Source organism: Harpia harpyja, chromosome 11 (genome assembly GCF_026419915.1).
Source record: "Harpia harpyja isolate bHarHar1 chromosome 11, bHarHar1 primary haplotype, whole genome shotgun sequence".
Classification (NCBI taxonomy): Eukaryota; Metazoa; Chordata; class Aves; order Accipitriformes; family Accipitridae; genus Harpia; species Harpia harpyja.
Window position 1 is genome coordinate 38,410,669 of NC_068950.1, and position 19,767 is coordinate 38,430,435.

A 19,767-nucleotide genomic window follows, 5' to 3' on the forward strand; every position below is an offset into this window, starting at 1 on the left:
AAGCTTCTGAAGTTACAAGAACACATGGCATTGTTCGTTAGGACAATCGCTGCTGGCAGAATGCAAACCTTGAGTTAAACCATGCTGCAAATTGATCTTGACATTCTGCTAAGACCGCCACTAAAATCAAAAGCAAAGGAGAAAAGGAGAAAATGAGCGGGTGGGATGTAATCATGGAACAGAAGGGTTCCCTCCTCACCTTCTTTCCTCTTCCTCCTCAAAACAAACCATACAAAAAATGACAAACTTGTCCGGTGTTTGAGAAACTTTATTTTTAAAACATTAATTAGACTTTTGACCTGTTTTTATTGACTGGCACTGTACTGCTATTAAAGTAAATAAAATAAAATATTGCAAAATACAATAGAAAAGGTTTTCACACTGTTCTGTGAAACCTGATAAGGATTTAGTGCCTAAAGAACACGTCCAACAGTTTTGCAAGCAACATATACAGAACCTACGGTCGCTCCTGAACAGGCAGTGAGAAATTAACTCACCAAGTCCAGCTCTCCCAGGCCCCACACCTGCAATATATTTGCCGAAGGATCAAACAGGATTGGGGAGCTGGAGTAATATGGTCAACTGGTCTTCATCCAGGCATGCGTCATTCAGTAGGTTAGTATTAAGGGTCAGCAACTGTGAATATTGCTAATTACTCGATGACGGAAATCACCGGTGAAGACAACCTGCTGCTGAGAAGTGCTTTAGTCAATTAACTCTTTCCTAAGCTTAAGCAAAGTGAAATACTATCATTTGAACATTAAAACTAACAAGTACTTGTCATCAGAGCTGAGAAAAGTTGGTAACACCTTGAAATACAGTGCCCAAGGGGAACGATATCAAAAGCTAAAAAGCTTCCACAGACATTTGAGTCAGTGTTTTATGGTTTTGGCATTGCTTTGGTTGGCAAACATTATATACATTGGAAATCTGCTAATGTTATGCATAATCTATGTTTGTAAATGCTGTGTGTACAAACATAAGGGTATGTGTGCATATGTAGGTATATATGTATGTATATTCACTATATATCTGTTCTGGATACAAATATATTATATTAATGCATATTAATGAATTAACAAAAATGGTTAGGCATGTGCTTACATACATATATATACACATATATATATATATATATATAACACCTTATCGTGGTTTAACCCCAGCCAGCAACTAAGCACCACGCAGCCGCTCACTCACTCCCCCCCCACCCAGTGGGATGGGGGAGAAAATCGGGAAAAAGAAGCAAAACCCGCGGGTTGAGATAAGAACGGTTTAATAGAACAGAAAAGAAGAAACTAATAATGATAATGATAACACTAATAAAATGACAACAGCAATAATGAAAGGATTGGAATGTACAAATGATGCGCAGTGCAATTGCTCACCATCCGCCGACCGACACCCAGCTAGTCCCCGAGTGGCGATTCCCCCGCCCCCCCTTCCCAGTTCCTATACTAAATGGGACGTCACATGGTATGGAATACCCCTTTGGCCAGTTTGGGTCAGGTGCCCTGGCTGTGTCCTGTGCCAACTTCTTGTGCCTCTCCAGCTTTCTTGCTGGCTGGGCATGAGAAGCTGAAAAATCCTTGACATTAGTCTAAACACTACTTTGCAACAACTGAAAACATCAGTGTTATCAACATTCTTCACATACTGAACTCAAAACATAGCACCGTACCAGCTACTAGGAAGACAGTTAACTCTATCCCAGCTGAAACCAGGACACACCTCCCATACACACGCATATAATTATATTAGAATAATGGTATTTAGTCAACTCTTTGAAGTCAGAAAGTGCCAGAATTACAGCTGCTCATGTCTGGCTCTCCTGCTTATCTATCCCATAACCTCTCTGGAAGCCTAAGGAATCGCTTAGCCCATGCCATGGCCCAATGCAGCTAGTGAGCTGCTGCAGCCGTGTGCTTGGACCAAAAGGTAGGGCCAGAATTGTTAACACCACTGCTGTCAAACACCGCTACTGCTGCCCTCACACGTCCCATAAGCGTATTTCTGCTGTTTGGAGTGGCATGGTAGCAAATCTCTATAGCAAGCAATGGAAAGGAAATAATGATTTTTAAGCTCATGATTCACCCCAAATTGAGTGGAATACAACAAGAAAGTAAAAGATACACATGTAGCTTTGTGGGGTTCTTTCCTCCTTTGACCATGGACAACATAAATATTCCAAACAGTTGGTCACTAAGATAAAGTCTAAACTATACATGATAAAGCTTTCAAGTAGATTCTTTAACAGAATTTTAAAAACACCACGTTATTTTCCTAAATGAAGGGTAATTATTTTATTGTATTATTTCGTGTCTTCTATTATGATTTTTTAATTCTAGTAATGAAAAGATTCATAATTTGCAGCACTTACCCAAAGTAATTGTTCCCTTTCCTGCAAACCTTATGTCAGAGGCAATTAAAAGCTGTGGAAGCCAAAATAAAACATCCTCTTAACTGTATTAACTAGAGTTCTCCTTCAGTTTGACAAAGTAACAGTCCTAGGTGGCTATAGTTAGAAATTTTTCAAAATCTGACTCCCAAAGTCGTAATGCTTATGCTCTTGCACTACTGCTGACAGTTACCCTGGCGCTTGCACACAGCCTTCTACTTCTAGTCCTACCTACAGAAGTCTCTTCACTCTGTTGCAATGGGTGTTGAAGAACAAGATCAAGAGATTCCAGCTGAAAAGTGCTAGTGTACAGTAATGCAGGATTCAAAGCACATCCCTAGATCAGTGTCAGTCAAGGAACATACTAAAAAAATCAGGAAAAATGATGATTTTGGAGCTGTGTTTGTTCTACAGCGTTCAGGATAGACCCCCATTTCATTAATGAGAAGAATGGAAACTACTGTTAAGACTGTTTTTGGAACAGAATGACATCCATAGATGTTAGAAAGAGGACAGAAAAGAGCAAGAAAGAGAATCAGAATATTCAAGATTTTTTGGCTTATATGAGGAAAATATTTATATCTGTCTGAATTTATTCATGCCATGCTACAGTAATGAAAACCTGTTTTTTACTACTGACATTGAGGTGTCCCTACTGATTGCTGTAAATAAAGTGGGCCTGATTCCTCTGCCTTCCCACCCTGGCTTTCCCAGTAATGCAATTTTAACAGCAGAAGTAAGTTACTCTTGGGCTACACCAGCACGCAAAAAGCAGTTCCTTCTGTTGTTGCCGTTGTCTTCTCACCATTCAAATAAAAAGCTACGTGCAACTGTATTCATAGGGATACAGAACAGAACAGGCTCCAAGACCACTGTCGTTGTGTCACATAATGACGGGTAGTAATTAAACAGAGGTACCAAGTATTTATTTATGGGAATGCCCACAGTGCACTGGCACTTTCCAAAGGGAGAAGGAAGCATGACAACCTCTCTGAAGAAACCACAATCTAAGGAGGAGGATGTGACACTAAACACAACTGAGAAATTATTCTAATTCGAGCCAGCATGCCTTGTTTACCCCTTGCTATTTTTTGACCTCACTGTTAATATGACAGTTTCTTTGTTATTGTTAATAGAAAGCAAAAAATGAAGGCTTAAAAACCCTATCGTACTGCACAATCGGTGACTAGGTTCACTGAGAATAGCTATAAAGCCTTAAACAAGCCCTTTATTTTGTGTTTTAAGAAGTGTCATAAGGAGTTAATAGGACACAGCTGTACAGGCTCTTTCTAATAAGCAGCTTCTGTCGCTTTGGTCACCACAGGTGTCTCTGTAACCTGCAAACTCTTATTACTAGTGTATCAAAGTTGTGCTACTTAATAGATTTCTTTAGTAAAACACAACAAAGCAATTACATGGCTGTTGATCGTCAGTCATAAAAAAAACCCCTCAAACACAGTTTTTCAAAAGAAACTACACTGCAATTTTTTGTCAATGTAAAATAAAAGAAACTAGAGAATTAAATAGAAAAGCAAACAATAGAACAGCAGGTAGTCAAATGAACTTAGCCACTACAGATGGTCTAGAAATAGTGTTTCCTTCTACACCAACTTGTGGGATAAAAGAAAAGGAGGAGGCTCCTTACTGCCCATGAATGGCAATACCAAAAGACTTAAGCAACTTTCCAGTCTATGTATTTGGTCCCATGAAAGAACCTAGATGTTTCTTTTTCCTCTCTCTCTGTTTTCTTTTTTCAAAACATTTTATCTGTTTTTGCAACTGCTTTTTTTATTAATCTTTAACTCTTCTCTAGAATAACTTAAACTTGAAACACAGCTGCTGGTTTGTCCAATGATGAAATGCAGAAGGTTGAGTGAGGAATTCCTGTGAAACACAAGTGTCGTTTAAAAAGTGTTTTAGAAAGAGAGATTGTTCTGTTCTCCATGCCTACTTTCAGTAATGAAATATTAACTATAATTTACATATTTAAGAATAGGAATGCATGAATGCTCTATTCTAGCAAGCCACAAGAGAAAGAAACATAAGTATCTACTTCTAATTGTTCAATAATCAATGGAATTGTGTAAAAAACATGGCAACCTTATCCCAGCCCGAATGATCGTTGCACGTTTTGTTCAAAAGTCAGAATAACTCTCTTTATAGTAATATACGCAAGACACTATCCTGCAAGCAGTCATCTTCTGTGTAAATAAAGGTGATGAAATAAGGACCAAGTTAGAAAACTAAACAAGTCTTATTTCTAAATATAATAAGTATAATCATAAAATCAGTATTTTCAATAGATTATGATCAATTGATAACTAAAGAAGAAAGAGGTCTTTACATAAAGATAAGAAAAATTGTTGGTAACACACAAAAGATGTAGAAGGAGGTGGAATCTACAGGTTTTTAATTTCTTTACTCATCAGCAAACTGATAGTCTCTCTAAAACACAGGATAGCTTTTATTATATTAAAACCTATCAGAATGCCTGAACATTACCAAAGGAACATTCTATAAGAAAATTGTAGTTCAAAAAAGTTCATATGCATTGCAAGCTTTTAATTTTTTGCATAATCTGTTTTTAATATTAATCACATGAATGTTATTTTTTAATAAGATTTTCATTAACAGCAGTAGTTATTATCCCAGACAGTTCTAATACAGTTACACCTGCGTCCATACAACTAGTGTCACATAATATAGCACTGCAATGCAAACTGTGAAGACATGTTGTTAGAAATATGTTTGCAAAATAAACTCAAAAAAGAAAAAAAAAAAAGAAAGGAAATAATTTCTTCAACTATTTTTTCTTGCACAGGAATAAGAAGTCATTTTGTAATGAAAACAAGAACAGTCCAATTCTTAGTGAACATCAGCCAGCACAGCTTCATTGACCAGCTAAGTATGAGCACGAAGTTTTTAGTTCAAATAGATATCAAGCAACAAAAGATTTGATACCCAGAGATGACACAGAGATAAGGGTCTTCCTTGAGAGGAAGGCTGCTCCACTCACAGTCCAAAGAGTCTTACCTTGCTCTGTTTGCTTCTTTTGTCATGTCCCATGCCCAGGTTATGAAGTTCTGACTCAGATAGGAGACAATAGATTCAGCACAAAGCATTTGTGAGCAGAAAACGTTGGTTAGTACACTTTCATCATGGTGGAGGTAGATAGCAAGAAGCTTTCTCTGAAAAGACACGAGAAAAGATCACTGAAAACTTCCTCAGGCTATTTAGTAATTTAAAATTACTGCTGCAGATTTGTGTGTTAGTAAGCCGTATGGTGTTTATTGAGGGTGCTGAGTATCTCAACATGCACGCACAGGGAAAAAAAACCCAGTAGATTTCGAATCAAATGGTCCATCCCTCCAAATCTGTGAATCTTCTCAATGCTTCCTAATATTTTGTTTCAGGTACCAAAATGCAATATATTATATGCTTAGAACATGAAAATAACAACATTTGAATGAAAAACAAAAACCTTATTAACAGACTTAGCTTAAGAAATGAGTGAACTTTTTTGCCTTGCTGCCCAATAAAGATAACATTTGGAACAATTCCCTGAGCAAGGAACACACCTCTTGATACAACAGCATCTACAATACAAAACAATTATAAATAACCTGAAGAACTGACAATGTATTGTTATCACCCCATCTGTAGCCAAATAAAGAGGAAAATGAGTAAGTAACAATACAGCTGCCTACAGTCCCAAAGCCTGCGACATTACATGCTGGATGTTTTGGCAGCTCTCCATCCAGCTGTATGATGTGGGGAGGCCCACAGCATATCAGCTTCTCACCTACGTCGTAAGTCGATGTGTAGCTGGTCAAAAGGCCACATGTCAGCCCAGCTGGCTACATCTCTCGTGGAGCTGAGAAGCAAGGTAGCCACCCCAGCACCACGAATGTAGGACGCAAGGGAAGGCGTACAGGAGACATGGATCACATCCCATATTGAGTTTGTGAGCACTCATATATCTCGTTGTAGTTACCACGTTAGCGAAGACTAGATGATAAGGATGGTGCTTGCGGCTTCTTGAAACAAAATATTCTGTGCTGTGTTCTTCTGAAACCCTATCAAGTAATATTTGAGCTTCACTGCCAGCAGCACAGAGCTCTGTTGTGTCCCCATGATAATCTCAGACCACCTTTTGGAAAGTGAGTCTGTGTACATAAATACAGAAAGAAAACTGAGAAAAATACAGGGAAACCATAAGCTAGTTTAGGGCCATGATCCTATATCTGGTATTCAATGAATTACAAATACCATTCAGAAAATTACAACTTTCCATTCCCCCATACCCATATATATTACTTACTTTATTTTAAAATCCTGCTTGAACATATTTGCTGAGACAATATGGTAAATGCTATTTTCAGACTTTTATTTAAAGTCATTTCAAATCTCTTCATCAGAAGTAACACTGAATACTAGATATTGATGTGTATTAATATAGCAAGACATGGGATGCAATTTTGAGACAAGCTGTTTTTGTAAAAAGCCTGTAAGGCTATCACCTCATATACTGACTTTGGATAAAACTTAATGACTGTTTATAAAAAGAATAATACATTTGAAGATTAGACTTTGGGAAAGGGATTAGTAATTTGCATTAATGCTTGTCTAATTTAATTTAAATGTTTTTCAGAACCATGTACACATGTGCCAGGAAAGACCATTAATAAGCCCAACATGCAGAGATCCATATAAGTGCAGCCAACAATGTTGACTGAAACTAAACTTGAAAATCCAGGGCACTGATGCACAATATCAAGCAATAAAACAGCATTTCTGTGGTGATATTTAATTTAAAAAGAAGAAAGAGGCAGGGGAAGATCAGGCACTGTCTGTTTTTGAGGATCAGCCATTCTGCATTTCAAAGCGTCGATCCCTGCAATATCCAGGTTACTGTGCTAGAATCTCGACTATTATATAGCAGTTGTAAGAGAGGGAGGGCAAAGATGTGTTTACTCAGTGATTAGGGCCTTAGAATAAGCCTCTAGCTCCTAGAGAGACAGCTCACCACTTATTCATTTGGACCAATTCACAAAGCCTAGAAAGATTAAACATCCATGCTGAGAAGACAAGCGAATGCAGACGGTGAAAAAGAAATAAAAATTCTTTAAAAACTCTGAGATGACTTCATTATTTTTTCCACAAGGAAACTTTAGGAAAGTGTTTAGTTAGAGAAAAACCCACATTGACCTCTCTCTAAACCCTTAATCTTTCCTTTGTGGTGGCACTGCTTTGTGGTAAGCGGATGGCTTTGCTCTCCTCTTTTCACTGGGAGCAGATAGAAAAAAAGGCTCTTGAGAAACACTTTTACTTCCAAAGAAACAACCCCATGAAACTGTTAAATATGAGATTCCATACAACTGAATGTTTCAAAATATGTACAGTTTCAGGCTTAAAGATTTAGGGACAAATTTTAGTAAACAAACGGGCATGTACACAATAGATGTTTACACTGAGCTACTTCACAAGTGAATGTAATTTTTGTTGCATCAACAAATCTCACCATGCAAAGACTAAACTCCATCACATACAAAAGACTGTACTTGTATCTGATAATTCATCCAAAACGTTAAGGTCAGACATAGGCATACTGCTAGGACAAATGAAAAGAGTTAGCAGGAGGAACTGAAGTGTTGAAACATGATTTTGAAAAATCTTAGGGGAAAACAGGGATATTTTTTCCTTGGAAAAGGCTCACAGCTTGGAGTTTGTTGTTGTTGCTGTGTGGATTTTTGGTTTTGGGTTTCTTTGGTTTTGTGGTTGGTTTTTTTTTACTAATCCATGGTAGTATAGTATATAGTTATAAGCAGGTTTTTGTTGGTTTTATTTCAAGCCTTTGAAAAATCAGAGTAAATTCTAGGATTCTATGATGACTAATACAGGAAATTTTTTAGTCAATACTAATAAAATAGGCTTACTAAACTGTTGAACAGTCTTGACTTCCATAAAAGAAGCCTACTAATGGAGCACTAGTCTGTTCTGTATTGGCTTTCTCAAAAATGTAATGAATTGGGGCTTATATATTTAGCATAAAATTTTAACCAAGAAAAAAAATCCGACACGGAAGAACTTTTACTAGTCCCCCTGAAGGTATGGGACACTGAAAAGGTTCTAAGTACTGAATAGCTGATGGACTTCCAAAGGCCTTCGGACTTCATGAACTTAAGCCATCAAGAGATGTATTTTTCAGAGTATGTTCATGCTGAAGACCAGGCAGTCATACACTAGAATTTTCAGAAGGGGCCTGGATTTACAAACATACTCGGGAGTGTAAGTCTCATCAATATCAATAAGACTTAAGGCCCTAAAAGCTTGAACTCTAAGCTCCAGGTTTCATTTTATTTCAGAAGAAAAAGGGCCATGGAAAGAGGTGCTACCTGTTTTCAGCACCTTGGCTATCTAAACACCTTAAAAAATCCAGACCTCAAGCATTTTCTTCTGCAACCTCTGTTGCATTCAGACTGCATGAGACTCAGCTGTGTCTCTGCTCCCTTGCCTCACACCCACCACTATGTATTTGCAGCGAAGCGCTGCAGCCCTCACCTGCCTGATTTTGATCTGTTGATGGAATACGCCTGGCACGTGGCACCCTGGAAGGAAATGCGGGCTCTAGGTTGACACTGTTCTGCGGCAGGGCAGCCCCCTGAGAGGCACAGTCCCCCCAGAAGTAGCCTTGCACAATGAAACCTCTCTGCCACATCATCCAGAGTGTAGCAGCCTCCTGCCACATAAACTGATGTACCTGACAAAGAGATCTGACATGCACATACGGTCCCACACATGAGACAAACACATTAAAGATCTGTCCTATCACAGCTATGCCATCCACTTGGCCATTTTTGCATTTTGGAACTTCAGAAAAGTTAATGCACTTCATACAGAATTAGAAGAAATGAAGGAAAAGTTGTCACTGAGGCAGAAACACACAGAGATCTTCATGAGTTTGAGAGACTAAATTGATAATCACTGCGTAACGAGATATCCAAGCTTCTCAGCCAGTTCCTAATAATGTGAGTAACTTAGATACCTCAGAAGAATATGAACTTGAATGAGAATAGCAATACAGTCATAAGGGTCAGCAAAACCACAGACCTGAATGGTTATTTTTGAATCTCAGGTATACAAGGTCAAGTAATGACTGAGACAAAAACGTTCACGATGTAACATCTGCTAGGGGCATGAATGTTCTTTCAAGCTGGTAGGCTAACAAATCAAGATCTTAATTTTTCATCTAGGTTTTAGGTAGCGAGAGCTAATTCAAATGAACAAAGGGAAAAATTTGCACATCTTTAAGCCTTAGAAGTGTACAGTCCGACCCACCTGTCTAAGGAGATCTTGGAGATCATATATATGATCAGCTTTCTTGGACACAGCTACTCTATCATGCACAACCCTTTTTTCCCTAAGCAGAATGCAAACCTTCTCTAACACCAAGGTGATACACACCTTCGAATTTACTCCACCTTAAAAAAAGGATCAAAGCAGGAATAGGGCAGATGGAGATTCACAGGAAGCCTTGTCTCTGTATTACACACAACAGAACAAAACCAGCTGAAGATAAGCATTATTAAACTGCCCTGCACCAGTCAAAAGAAAGGAGACAGACACCAAAGACAGAGAGACAAGGGGCACTAACCAGCCTCTAGCCTTGTAGAAGAGGATCCAAACTAAACTGTACCCCACAGCTTCCTAAAATGGGAATGAGATGATCCCTGTTAATAGTCTGATCTGGTCTTTTGTATTATACGTGGCATAAGACATTCCTAATTCCTAATTTAATCTTTCAGTAATTTTATCTTTCAGTAAAACATCTAGTCTCATAAAATCATCAGTGATGGAGAATCCATATGAACCATGGTAAGCTGTTCAAATGGCTAATCACTCTCCCAGGTAAAGGTGTGTTTTATTTTAAGCTTGATTTAGTCTACTTTCATCTTCCAACTATTTGATCCTATTATACCGTTGTATCTCTATTTCAATCAACTGAACTTGTAGTGATATCTTACATAATGCAAAGAGTATCCAGTAATTAAAACCAAACTCAAGTAAGATCTGTAAGTCATAGGCTTTGAAAGAGGAGGAAATGTAGAGTGTGGCAGACAATTTCAAAAAACCTCCATTATTTAATATCAAGTACAGAAGATGCTGAAGAGAGACCCATACCCAGGACTAACCTTTCAGATATGAAAGATTAAGCTATTCTTCACATATGAAGAATAAAAGGTGTGTAGGCACATGGTGAGACTACTAAGCTGGCATGTTGTAGCAGAAATTTCTAAACCATAATTATCTGCAAGTTCAGAATTAATTTAAGAATGAAAGGCCAGAACTGCTAAGACATACATCAGGCAAGACTGGAAAGAAAATGTAGGTGACTAACATGGGACTTAACTGGAATTTATGTACTGACATCTACCATAGTGTAGCTGCTTTACTCTTCCTGGGAACCCAGAGTTATACTTCTATACCTCTCCTCTACAGTTTCAACCAGACCATGTAGATTAGCATTCAGGTTATTTATATTTAACTGGAATCTGTAAAGTAGTAATTTCTCCATCTAGGACCCTCAGACAGCTCAACTACAGGTGCATTTTCAAAGAACACCTAGGATACACAATATGATCAAGCTCCTTATAAAATGTAGGAGTAGCAATTTGACTTGATTTGGAATGTGCCTGGGGTCGAAGTAAAAGGTGATGGTGAAGCTGTACTCCTTGACATCACTCTGCAGTATTTAGGGAATAAATGGGGGGAAAAAGAGGACAAAGACTAAACCACAAAGCTGTCCTGCAATTGGGATTTGGAACTTCTCCCTACACGAGGTAGCATTTAAAAGACAGACTGCAAATTTCTCTTCTTAGACAACTGGAGAGCAGACAATGCTGTTTCTATAATGTGGTCTAACAGAAATCAGAATAATTATCTCTGTGAATCCTTCTTCTGCATTAAGTTCAGCATGAACTTAATTAGCTGAAATAATAACGAGGGACAGCTTTTCAAGTTACACAGACAAAAATGATACTACATAAAGCCCTGTATGAAGGAATATTCTGCTACCACCAGGGGGGAGGAAAAAAAAAACCACGGCAAAAAAAACCCAACAAAAGGCAAGCTTTTATTTGAATATGCCAAATCATGGAAGGAGCATACTTTCTTCTAGGTATTCAGGAAATACAGTACCCATAGTGAGAGGGATGGTGCTGCCACTAAATTGAACCTAAAAGACAGAATTCAAGAAGAAGAAAAACATGGTTCATTTTCAGTATGCAGGAATATATATTGAGGTGACAATACCAATCTGTGCTAAGAGAGATGTTTCACATATTTATTAAAATTCAGTGGACAGAAAGGTTGAGAGAGGAGCAGGAGGTGATCTGACAGAGGGATATAAAGATAAGAGCTCCTGAAAAGGTAAAGCAGATGTCTCTATTCTTTCTCACAATAAAAGAGTAGCAACTACCTATAAAAATGAAAAAGCAAACAAGCTCCAATAAAAGAAAATACTTTCGTATTATTCAAGTAAACAGCTCAGTAAGATTCAATATAGCGATTAAGATCCTGTATTAATAACAATACCACCTGAAATTAGGGTAAACCCCCTCATGCTTCAGAACACAGGGCACCCACAAACTACTTTCAGTCACAAAGAAACCTCCCCCAAACATCTTGTTTAAAACTGTCCATTGTAAGATTTCTTCCACGGCATCTGGTTTAGGTATTTCTGTGATAGTGTAGCTACTTCAGCAAGAGTAAGCTTGTCCTTCATGAAGTAATGTAACAGAGAAATGCTTCTTTCCAATTGGTACAATAAGTAGAGGAAGAATTTCACAAAAGAACTTATCTGTTAATTTAATAAACCTCTGTCTCTCTTTCTCTTCCTGACCCAATTAAAAAAAATTAATAATGAAAATATTTTCTTGTGTTGTATATACAGTAAGCCTTGGAAATGAACACACAATGCCCTGAATTATCAGGCTGTAGGAGGTAACTGGGGATTTCATTGCCAAGGACACCAGCTGTAGAAGGCAAAGCTCTATATCTTGGCTACTGTATTTTTGTGCTAAAGAGATATGTAGGTTTTAAAGTAGAGCTACATTTGAGCTCATTCCATCTCTCCTACCTAGAACTGGCACTATCATGGTAGCAGTTGCTCTAAAGGAGAAAAGATACCCACCATGCATGTTAATCCTAACTATCTAAAGACTCAAAATGAAAACCCACAATAATAAAAGCTAAGCAAAACACAGGTAACAGACAAACATCTAAACTTTTTTACAAGGTATTTCTTTCTCAAGTAACATTTTTCTTAAGCAACTATGAATTACCATTGTTTCCAACACAAGAAGACGAAAGACACTATGATTTAACAGAACATCTATTTCCTTAAAAAGAATTTTAACCCATAATTTGTGTTTAAAACACACGTTCTGACCTAATTTTCTTAAAATAACCCAAACTAAAATATTTCTGCAAAAAGGCTTCAAGTTGGTATGTACTGGGATTTTTTGGAGGGAGAAATTATCCACAATGTAGATTAAAAACGTAGCTGATGGCTGTCTCACTAGGCCTGAACTGTAGAGTGCACCTTCTGCTCTGGACAGTGTTGAGAATTTGTCAAGAAAAGGCTAAGATCTCTGAGCACTCAAGCTGCCAAGTGCTCTCAAATTAAATCAGTTTGAAGCGGTTTTCATTAAGATGGATTGAGTGTGGCATCGTGAGAAACACTCTATCAAATGTAGTGTTTTACTTAGTGATTAAGTATATACCAGTTGATGAAGCTACCCAAATCCTTCGTAATCCCACCACTCCAATAAACATTTAATGAGTATATAAGTTCAAAAAGCCTAGCAGAGGATTTAAACCTTCAATCTTGTTTTTATTTACTCTTGGAACTCAATTTCTCACTTCAAGTGAAGAATGCTGGTGCCTGAAGCTCATCTGTTGCCCTGGTAAAATTAAGTGCCCTCCACAGTATAAATTAGAAGAGAAGACATACAGGTTGCAATTTCTCCTAAGCTTTTTTCTTATACTGATATATATATATTGAATTATTTTATGAAATGCACTTATAAAAATTTTAAATTATGTGTCCCTTTCCTCCGTTATGAATTCCAGGAGGCAGAACTGAAAAAACTTGTTTTTAACAGGAAAAACGCAGTAAAAATAAATGGCAAATATACACTTTCATACCTTTGTTTTAAATCAGAATGTTACAATAAAAATAATGTCATTACACAGGATAGTTGGGGGGAAGGGCTTTCAAAAATTAAGGCAATATTTGCAGAAAAAAATTTGAAGAAAAAAAGCCACAAAAATAATACTTTCCTAAGTATATAACTTTATCCCGATGAGGCTCTGCTCTGACTACATCGCAAAATATTAGAAATGTAAGGTGACATGAATTTCAGATGTGCTATTTAAGTAGTATATGAAGTACTTAGAGTATTAAAAACCTAATTAACTGCACTACATTAATATCAAATTTACAGGTATAAAAAAACATTTATGAAAGCTCCTAATGGGCTCTCATCCATTATTATACTGATACACTGTCAACCATTTCTGACGAAATGACACAAAATGAACTTCCTAACTCAAACACTTTTCTTGTTGAGTTAATAATTTGATTTCTTTTAAACGTGCATTAAGTTCCACTTTAATGAGTTACTATGAATTAACACTTTGCCACTGAATTATTCTGTATCCATTTATGCTCTGAAATCTGCACAAAGACATGAAAATATTCACTAAACTTAGAGTTTGAGAAAACTATCTGTGCGCACGTTAAGTATGTGTTAACTTAAGCTATACAGTGTAGGTTCATAACACTGCACACTTATCATAACAGCCCCTAATATAACATAGCTGTTCTTTCCAACATGAATAACTACAGGAAGCCGAAACATTCTTCATTTTAAAATTAAATATCTATCAAGACAACAAAAAGTAAATTTAAACAGCATGATTTTCTTGTTTGTGTTTCAGCTTTCGCTATGCTTAATTATGCAGGGGTTTGGGTTTCTCCTTAGTGAATCAAGTCACCAAAACTTAAATAAACTATCCCCATTCTAATTTTATTAAAATACTGATTTTAAAACTGCATGGAATAACAGAAACTTGAGATGTCTGGTTGGATGTACAGAAAAACTAAATAACCAAACCTTAGTACTGGAATTTACTTGGCAGATAAAGGCTGTACAAAGCAAAAAAAGCCCACTGTATTTCAGAGACCTTTCAATTTAAATTTACAATTTCATTAGCTGTCCTTCAAAGGAGTTACCAACATGCAATGTTGAACTTGTCAACCACAAGACTCGCAGCCAGTGTTATCTGGTGCTAGGACACCATTATTTCAGGAAGAAAAGGGGGGGGGGGGAGGAAAAAGAGTAGCTCTGATGACTAAAGGACTCCAATAAAAATACAGCCTGAATAATTAGGAAGCATGAGTTATTCGCTGTAATTTCAACAACCAAGGTAAGTATTTTAGTCAATCAACTAAATGAGTATAACTCTTCACAAACAATAAAACCAAGATAACTCCAAAATGTAGTCTACCTTTTCTAAAATAAAGATGAAACATTTACAGTGATTTCCATTTTTCCCCTATATTAAAAAAAGTACTTCTAATACAAACTTACATCTCTAGCTTTCCCATAGAAGGCTTCTTGAAAAGCAGCCTCTAATGATCCAATAAAATAAACAGGATGGCAGTCACCATATCTATTTGAGATAAAAGTTCCAATTAATAAAAAATTACAAAAATAAGTAATTTCAACATTCTACCTCTTCATATATTCTGTAAATACAATGCATTGGTTAAACCTTGAGAAATATGAAGTCCTACACTTTTAAAGGACAGAAGGGAAATATTTAGAAGCCATCTGTCTCCCAACATTCAAAAGCTCAATGTAACTAACTACTACCTTACAAATTTTATCATAAGAACTTTCTGTTTACATACATAGACACCTTAACTTCTATATAGTTTTTCAGTCATAACTTATTTCCTCTCTTTATTATATTCTTAAAGGTTAATTGAAGGCTATTCTTGTATTACACATTAATGCATCTCATATATATAAATGAACATTTCATCACAGGAGGAGTGAAAACAGAGGGCATATAAACTTTGCATTACTTTGCAGTACATTAGTTTGCAGCTTCTACCTGTTTGACAAAACATGGCAACTCTTTAACAATGTATGATTTGGTGGTATAAAGTTAAAAAACCAGCAGCATTTCTATATTTTTTAAAAGTAGAGATTTATCCAACCACTTAATTATTGTGAAAACTCTTATTGCAACTCTGTATATATTTTTCAGTATTAATCAGTTTCAGCTTTTCTGTTCCTGTATATCATATTAAAATTACTATACATAATCAGAGTCTTTATCATCCTTCTGGACCTGTACATAATTAAGTAATGATATTAAGTAGTGGCAAATTAAATAAGGCAAGAATCTCTCATATTGACTTGGACTGAGAAATAATTTTATTTCAGAAGCAGTTCTAATAAGGTTAAGCTTAAAATAAATTAGACTATGTTGCCAAAATATGCTGTAATCCCACAAGAAAATAGATACCTTTAATTTACTTTTATTTTCATTGTTTACTAAATTTTACTTAGTTTGTAACAAGAACTGCACAGTTAATAGGCTAAGCTTACCTGGAAGAAAACTCTGCTGTAAATTGTAATAAGGCATCTCCTTCATTTTCAGCATTTTCTGGCACTTAAAAAAATTAAAAATATAAATCAAATGCAACCTTATGGAAACAAATTTTAATATGTGAACTCACTTGCTTCATAGATTTTTTTTTTTTACATTGACAGCTTATTGAAGTGGTTACCAAGAGACCATATAAATTTTATGAAAGACTATTGACTATGAACCTCTGGAAAGACATGAAATTTCCAGATGCTCTCATGAATATATTCAGGCTTTCCAAACAGTAAAATCCTTGGGTCCAGTGTAATGTGATATATCACTTGTTCAGAGTTAAAACTCTGGACTTACTTCAATACATTAAAATGAAAGGACTGGCTTGAAAGGCTTGACCCACTATATTGCTAGTTACTTTTTTTTTTTTTTTTTAAAACTTCCTATACATAATGTTAAAAAGTTTTCCATATTAATACATATATTAGCTGTCAAAAAACTTCTAAGGTAATAACACTAATGCAAACCTAAACAAAGAGTATACAGAACTGCATATAGGAGGTAATTGACTGTTCCTGCTCAATGCTTTTCATAATTCAAGGGCAAATAATCACCGAGAAACTTGTTTCATGTAAATGGCTAAAAATATTAATCACCACAAGATGCTGAAGCTACAATCTGTAGAATTTTCAGAACAGGGAAATGGAAATCTAGTTATATACAGGAAGATTTGGTATGGGATCATAATTTCCCTAAGTTTAATTATTATTATTCATTTATAAGCTAAAAACATAAGGTTAAAAAACCTCCTCCATGGGGAGATGCTTTCATAGTTGCCAATTACATTTGCAGTATTTACATTTTATACATACATCAGACATGACACTCAAACAATTCTAACATTCCTATCAAAAGATACTTTCCTGTTTCTTATTATGCAGACCCATCACACCTCTCTGCCTTCACTACTGCTGTACAATCACCAGTTAATTGTAAATCAACTGTCAACTCTTACTCATTGGCGATTTCCTCAAGGCAGATGATGCTACTCCAAACATTTCTCCATCATCAACTCCGAACTCTGTAGCATCTTCAAAGTCATCTCCATCACTGTCACTAACCATATGAACATCAGTGCATTGCTATATAAAAACAAAACCCAAAATCCACCATAAGCCTGTATTACAGACATCTTCAGTGAAATACGAAATACATAGTGAAAAATACTTACATATTTCTATAAAAACACTTGATAAAATGCAGTATATTTTACTATTTTATATAGCATTATCAGACTGCTTTTTATAAATAAGCCCTAATTTTTAACAGAATTCTGGTTGACAGAGCAATATTATGTGACAAAATGCATTATTTAATAACTGAGGAACTATCTCTGAATACACAGTTGAGCAAATTTTATCCAGAGTTAATGCTATTTTCCATCTAACGGTATTACAGCTGGTTTAACTGCATAAGAAAGAGTGAGAAAAGCTGCACAATCTAGCAATAATTTTAGACATCCAGATACAACCTACTTTAGCAACACTTGCATGGCAGGGGACAGTCCTTGGGAAGGTACCTATCTATCGTATGGCAATCTCTGACATACAAGTTTAGCACCCGTAGTCCTAACTTGGCATACCAGACTACTGCATGTTGAATGACAGGCTGATTTATTTGGCATACCAATATAAAGGAGAAAAATCAACATATTTGTGCAAGGAGCTAAGGTCCCGTCTGTGCCTCCAACTTCCACCATCAGATCTTTTGGATTTCATGTCCTCTGAAACATAAAACAGCTCAGAAAAACCTTCATTTTAGCTATTCAACGTTAACTTGCCTCTAAATTGACTTCCTTTCATGAACGACAATTCCAGCTCCACTTGACCTAGAAGTTATGGTGAGAGTATACTACCGAAAATCTATATGAATCCCTGAAGGTGCAACAAAGTGTATTACAGAACGTGAGATTTCAGCTCTAGCGTGCAAGTGACCACGAGAGGAGCAAAGAGCTCCAAACATGCTGGATCTCTCTCTACAACAGCTACACATAAAGAACTTCAAATAAAGAACACTTACTGAATGAACTAGTCAACAAGAAAATTCTACAAGGTGAACAAACTCAGTCAGATAATTTTGAAAGAATGAAGTAAAGCAGCAATGATACATCGTTATGCTGGTAGATCTCAGGAGAAAACAATAACCATAACAACCATCTATTTAACCTGCTAAGTGGTTTAGGTAGAGCTAGAACAGCACTGTCTGACCATCCTCTAACTTTTAACAAGTATCCAACAGCCTATATCCAGGCTTGCATCCTGACCGTGCCTCACAGCTATGTCTTTTGAACTCAAATGAGCTGAACAGATTGAAACACATCCTTTTTGTGCAGCAAAATAAACCTTATTTGCTATAGCTCTCTAAACAAAATGGTAAGAAAAGCGTGTGGAAAATGGGAAACCGCTTATATTAAATTCATTTTGAGGAAGGACAAAGGTATTGGAGATTTTAGCCCAAACTATTAATGGTTAGAAACAACGAAACAGCAGTTTACACAGTCTGCAAACAACTTTTTCTGCTAATACTGAAAATACGTTTCAAACTTCTATTTAATTTGGAGTATTTTTCAATGCTTAGTGTGGCTTGCTTATCTTGTTTTTCCTCTTTTTTTCAATGACTCATTTACCCAGTTCCTTACTTTGTCACAATTAATTGTTACAGGAATTGTAAATTGATTCTTTTAAGATGCAATTCTACTGACATATTTGACAATAGAAGGGACAGTGAGCATTGTGAAATGAGCCTTCCCTGCTTCTTCCTAGAGTATACAGGTAAAATGAAGATGATGTTCTTACCTCCTCTGACTGTTCCCTCGTTTGTACGGGTGAAGATCTTCTTCCAACTGTAAGTCGATGGCAAGGAAAAGTCAGCCCCGATACAGCTAGAGTCATCTACAAAGAAAGCAATGATTGTTTATTAAAGCCATAGTTTCAAATGAAGGTTGTTTTGTTGTTGTTTTTTAAGGTTGCTTTGAGATTTGAACTGAAGACTGCACCGCAGAAGATCAAATTAATTATACAACCATAAAGAAAGAACCCCTAAAAACTAAAACGATTCCTTACATAAAAATATTGAAAGAAACATCAACTAAGTTTTACAGGTGTGTATGCACAGAGTATCAAAACAAACGAAATGGAACTGCAAACTCAAAACTGTCTTGAATTGTTATTTTCTCCTAAATCAGTACTGAAGTTTGAACCATTATTTGTACGTGGTAACTTTTACAGTGGTATGTTTTGATGAAGTAAATGTAAATTTTTCCTTCCTAATCAATAAGAAAATGTTGAAGATGTCCTAGATCCTATAAAAATGATTACTATTTTTGCAGGGCACGGAATGAGACTTACATTATATATTTCAGAAATACAGCATCCTCCTAATCAGACTGTAAAAACATTAAGGTAAAATAAATTTCAATCATCCCCCCCCAAAAATCCAAGAATAAATCATAAGCCTTAAATTTCATTTACTGCCATGAGCACTGAAAATACCCCATTTATTTTTATACATAATTCAGAATGACTTTATCACTTGTCTGCTAGAACTCACAAAGATTTAATTTGCTGCAGGTTGAAGCAGGCTGATTACCAAATGAACGTTAACCTGTCTGAACTAGCCTACTGTCACATTCT

The 19,767-nt window shown here is 36.2% G+C and overlaps 1 protein-coding gene across 1 annotated transcript in view; it reads right to left on the reverse strand.

The window, feature by feature from the left end:
• FAF1 (Fas associated factor 1) overlaps window positions 1-19,767 on the reverse strand; it is a 173,472-nt gene that overhangs the window by 42,012 nt on the left and 111,693 nt on the right. Inside the window, exons 9-13 of the mRNA XM_052800638.1 lie at window positions 18,931-19,026; window positions 17,091-17,217; window positions 16,084-16,147; window positions 15,055-15,136; window positions 5,432-5,586 (exon numbers count right to left, since the gene is read on the reverse strand). Of these exons, the coding sequence (XP_052656598.1) occupies window positions 5,432-5,586; window positions 15,055-15,136; window positions 16,084-16,147; window positions 17,091-17,217; window positions 18,931-19,026 (524 nt within the window). The remainder of the gene's footprint in view (window positions 1-5,431; window positions 5,587-15,054; window positions 15,137-16,083; window positions 16,148-17,090; window positions 17,218-18,930; window positions 19,027-19,767) is intronic.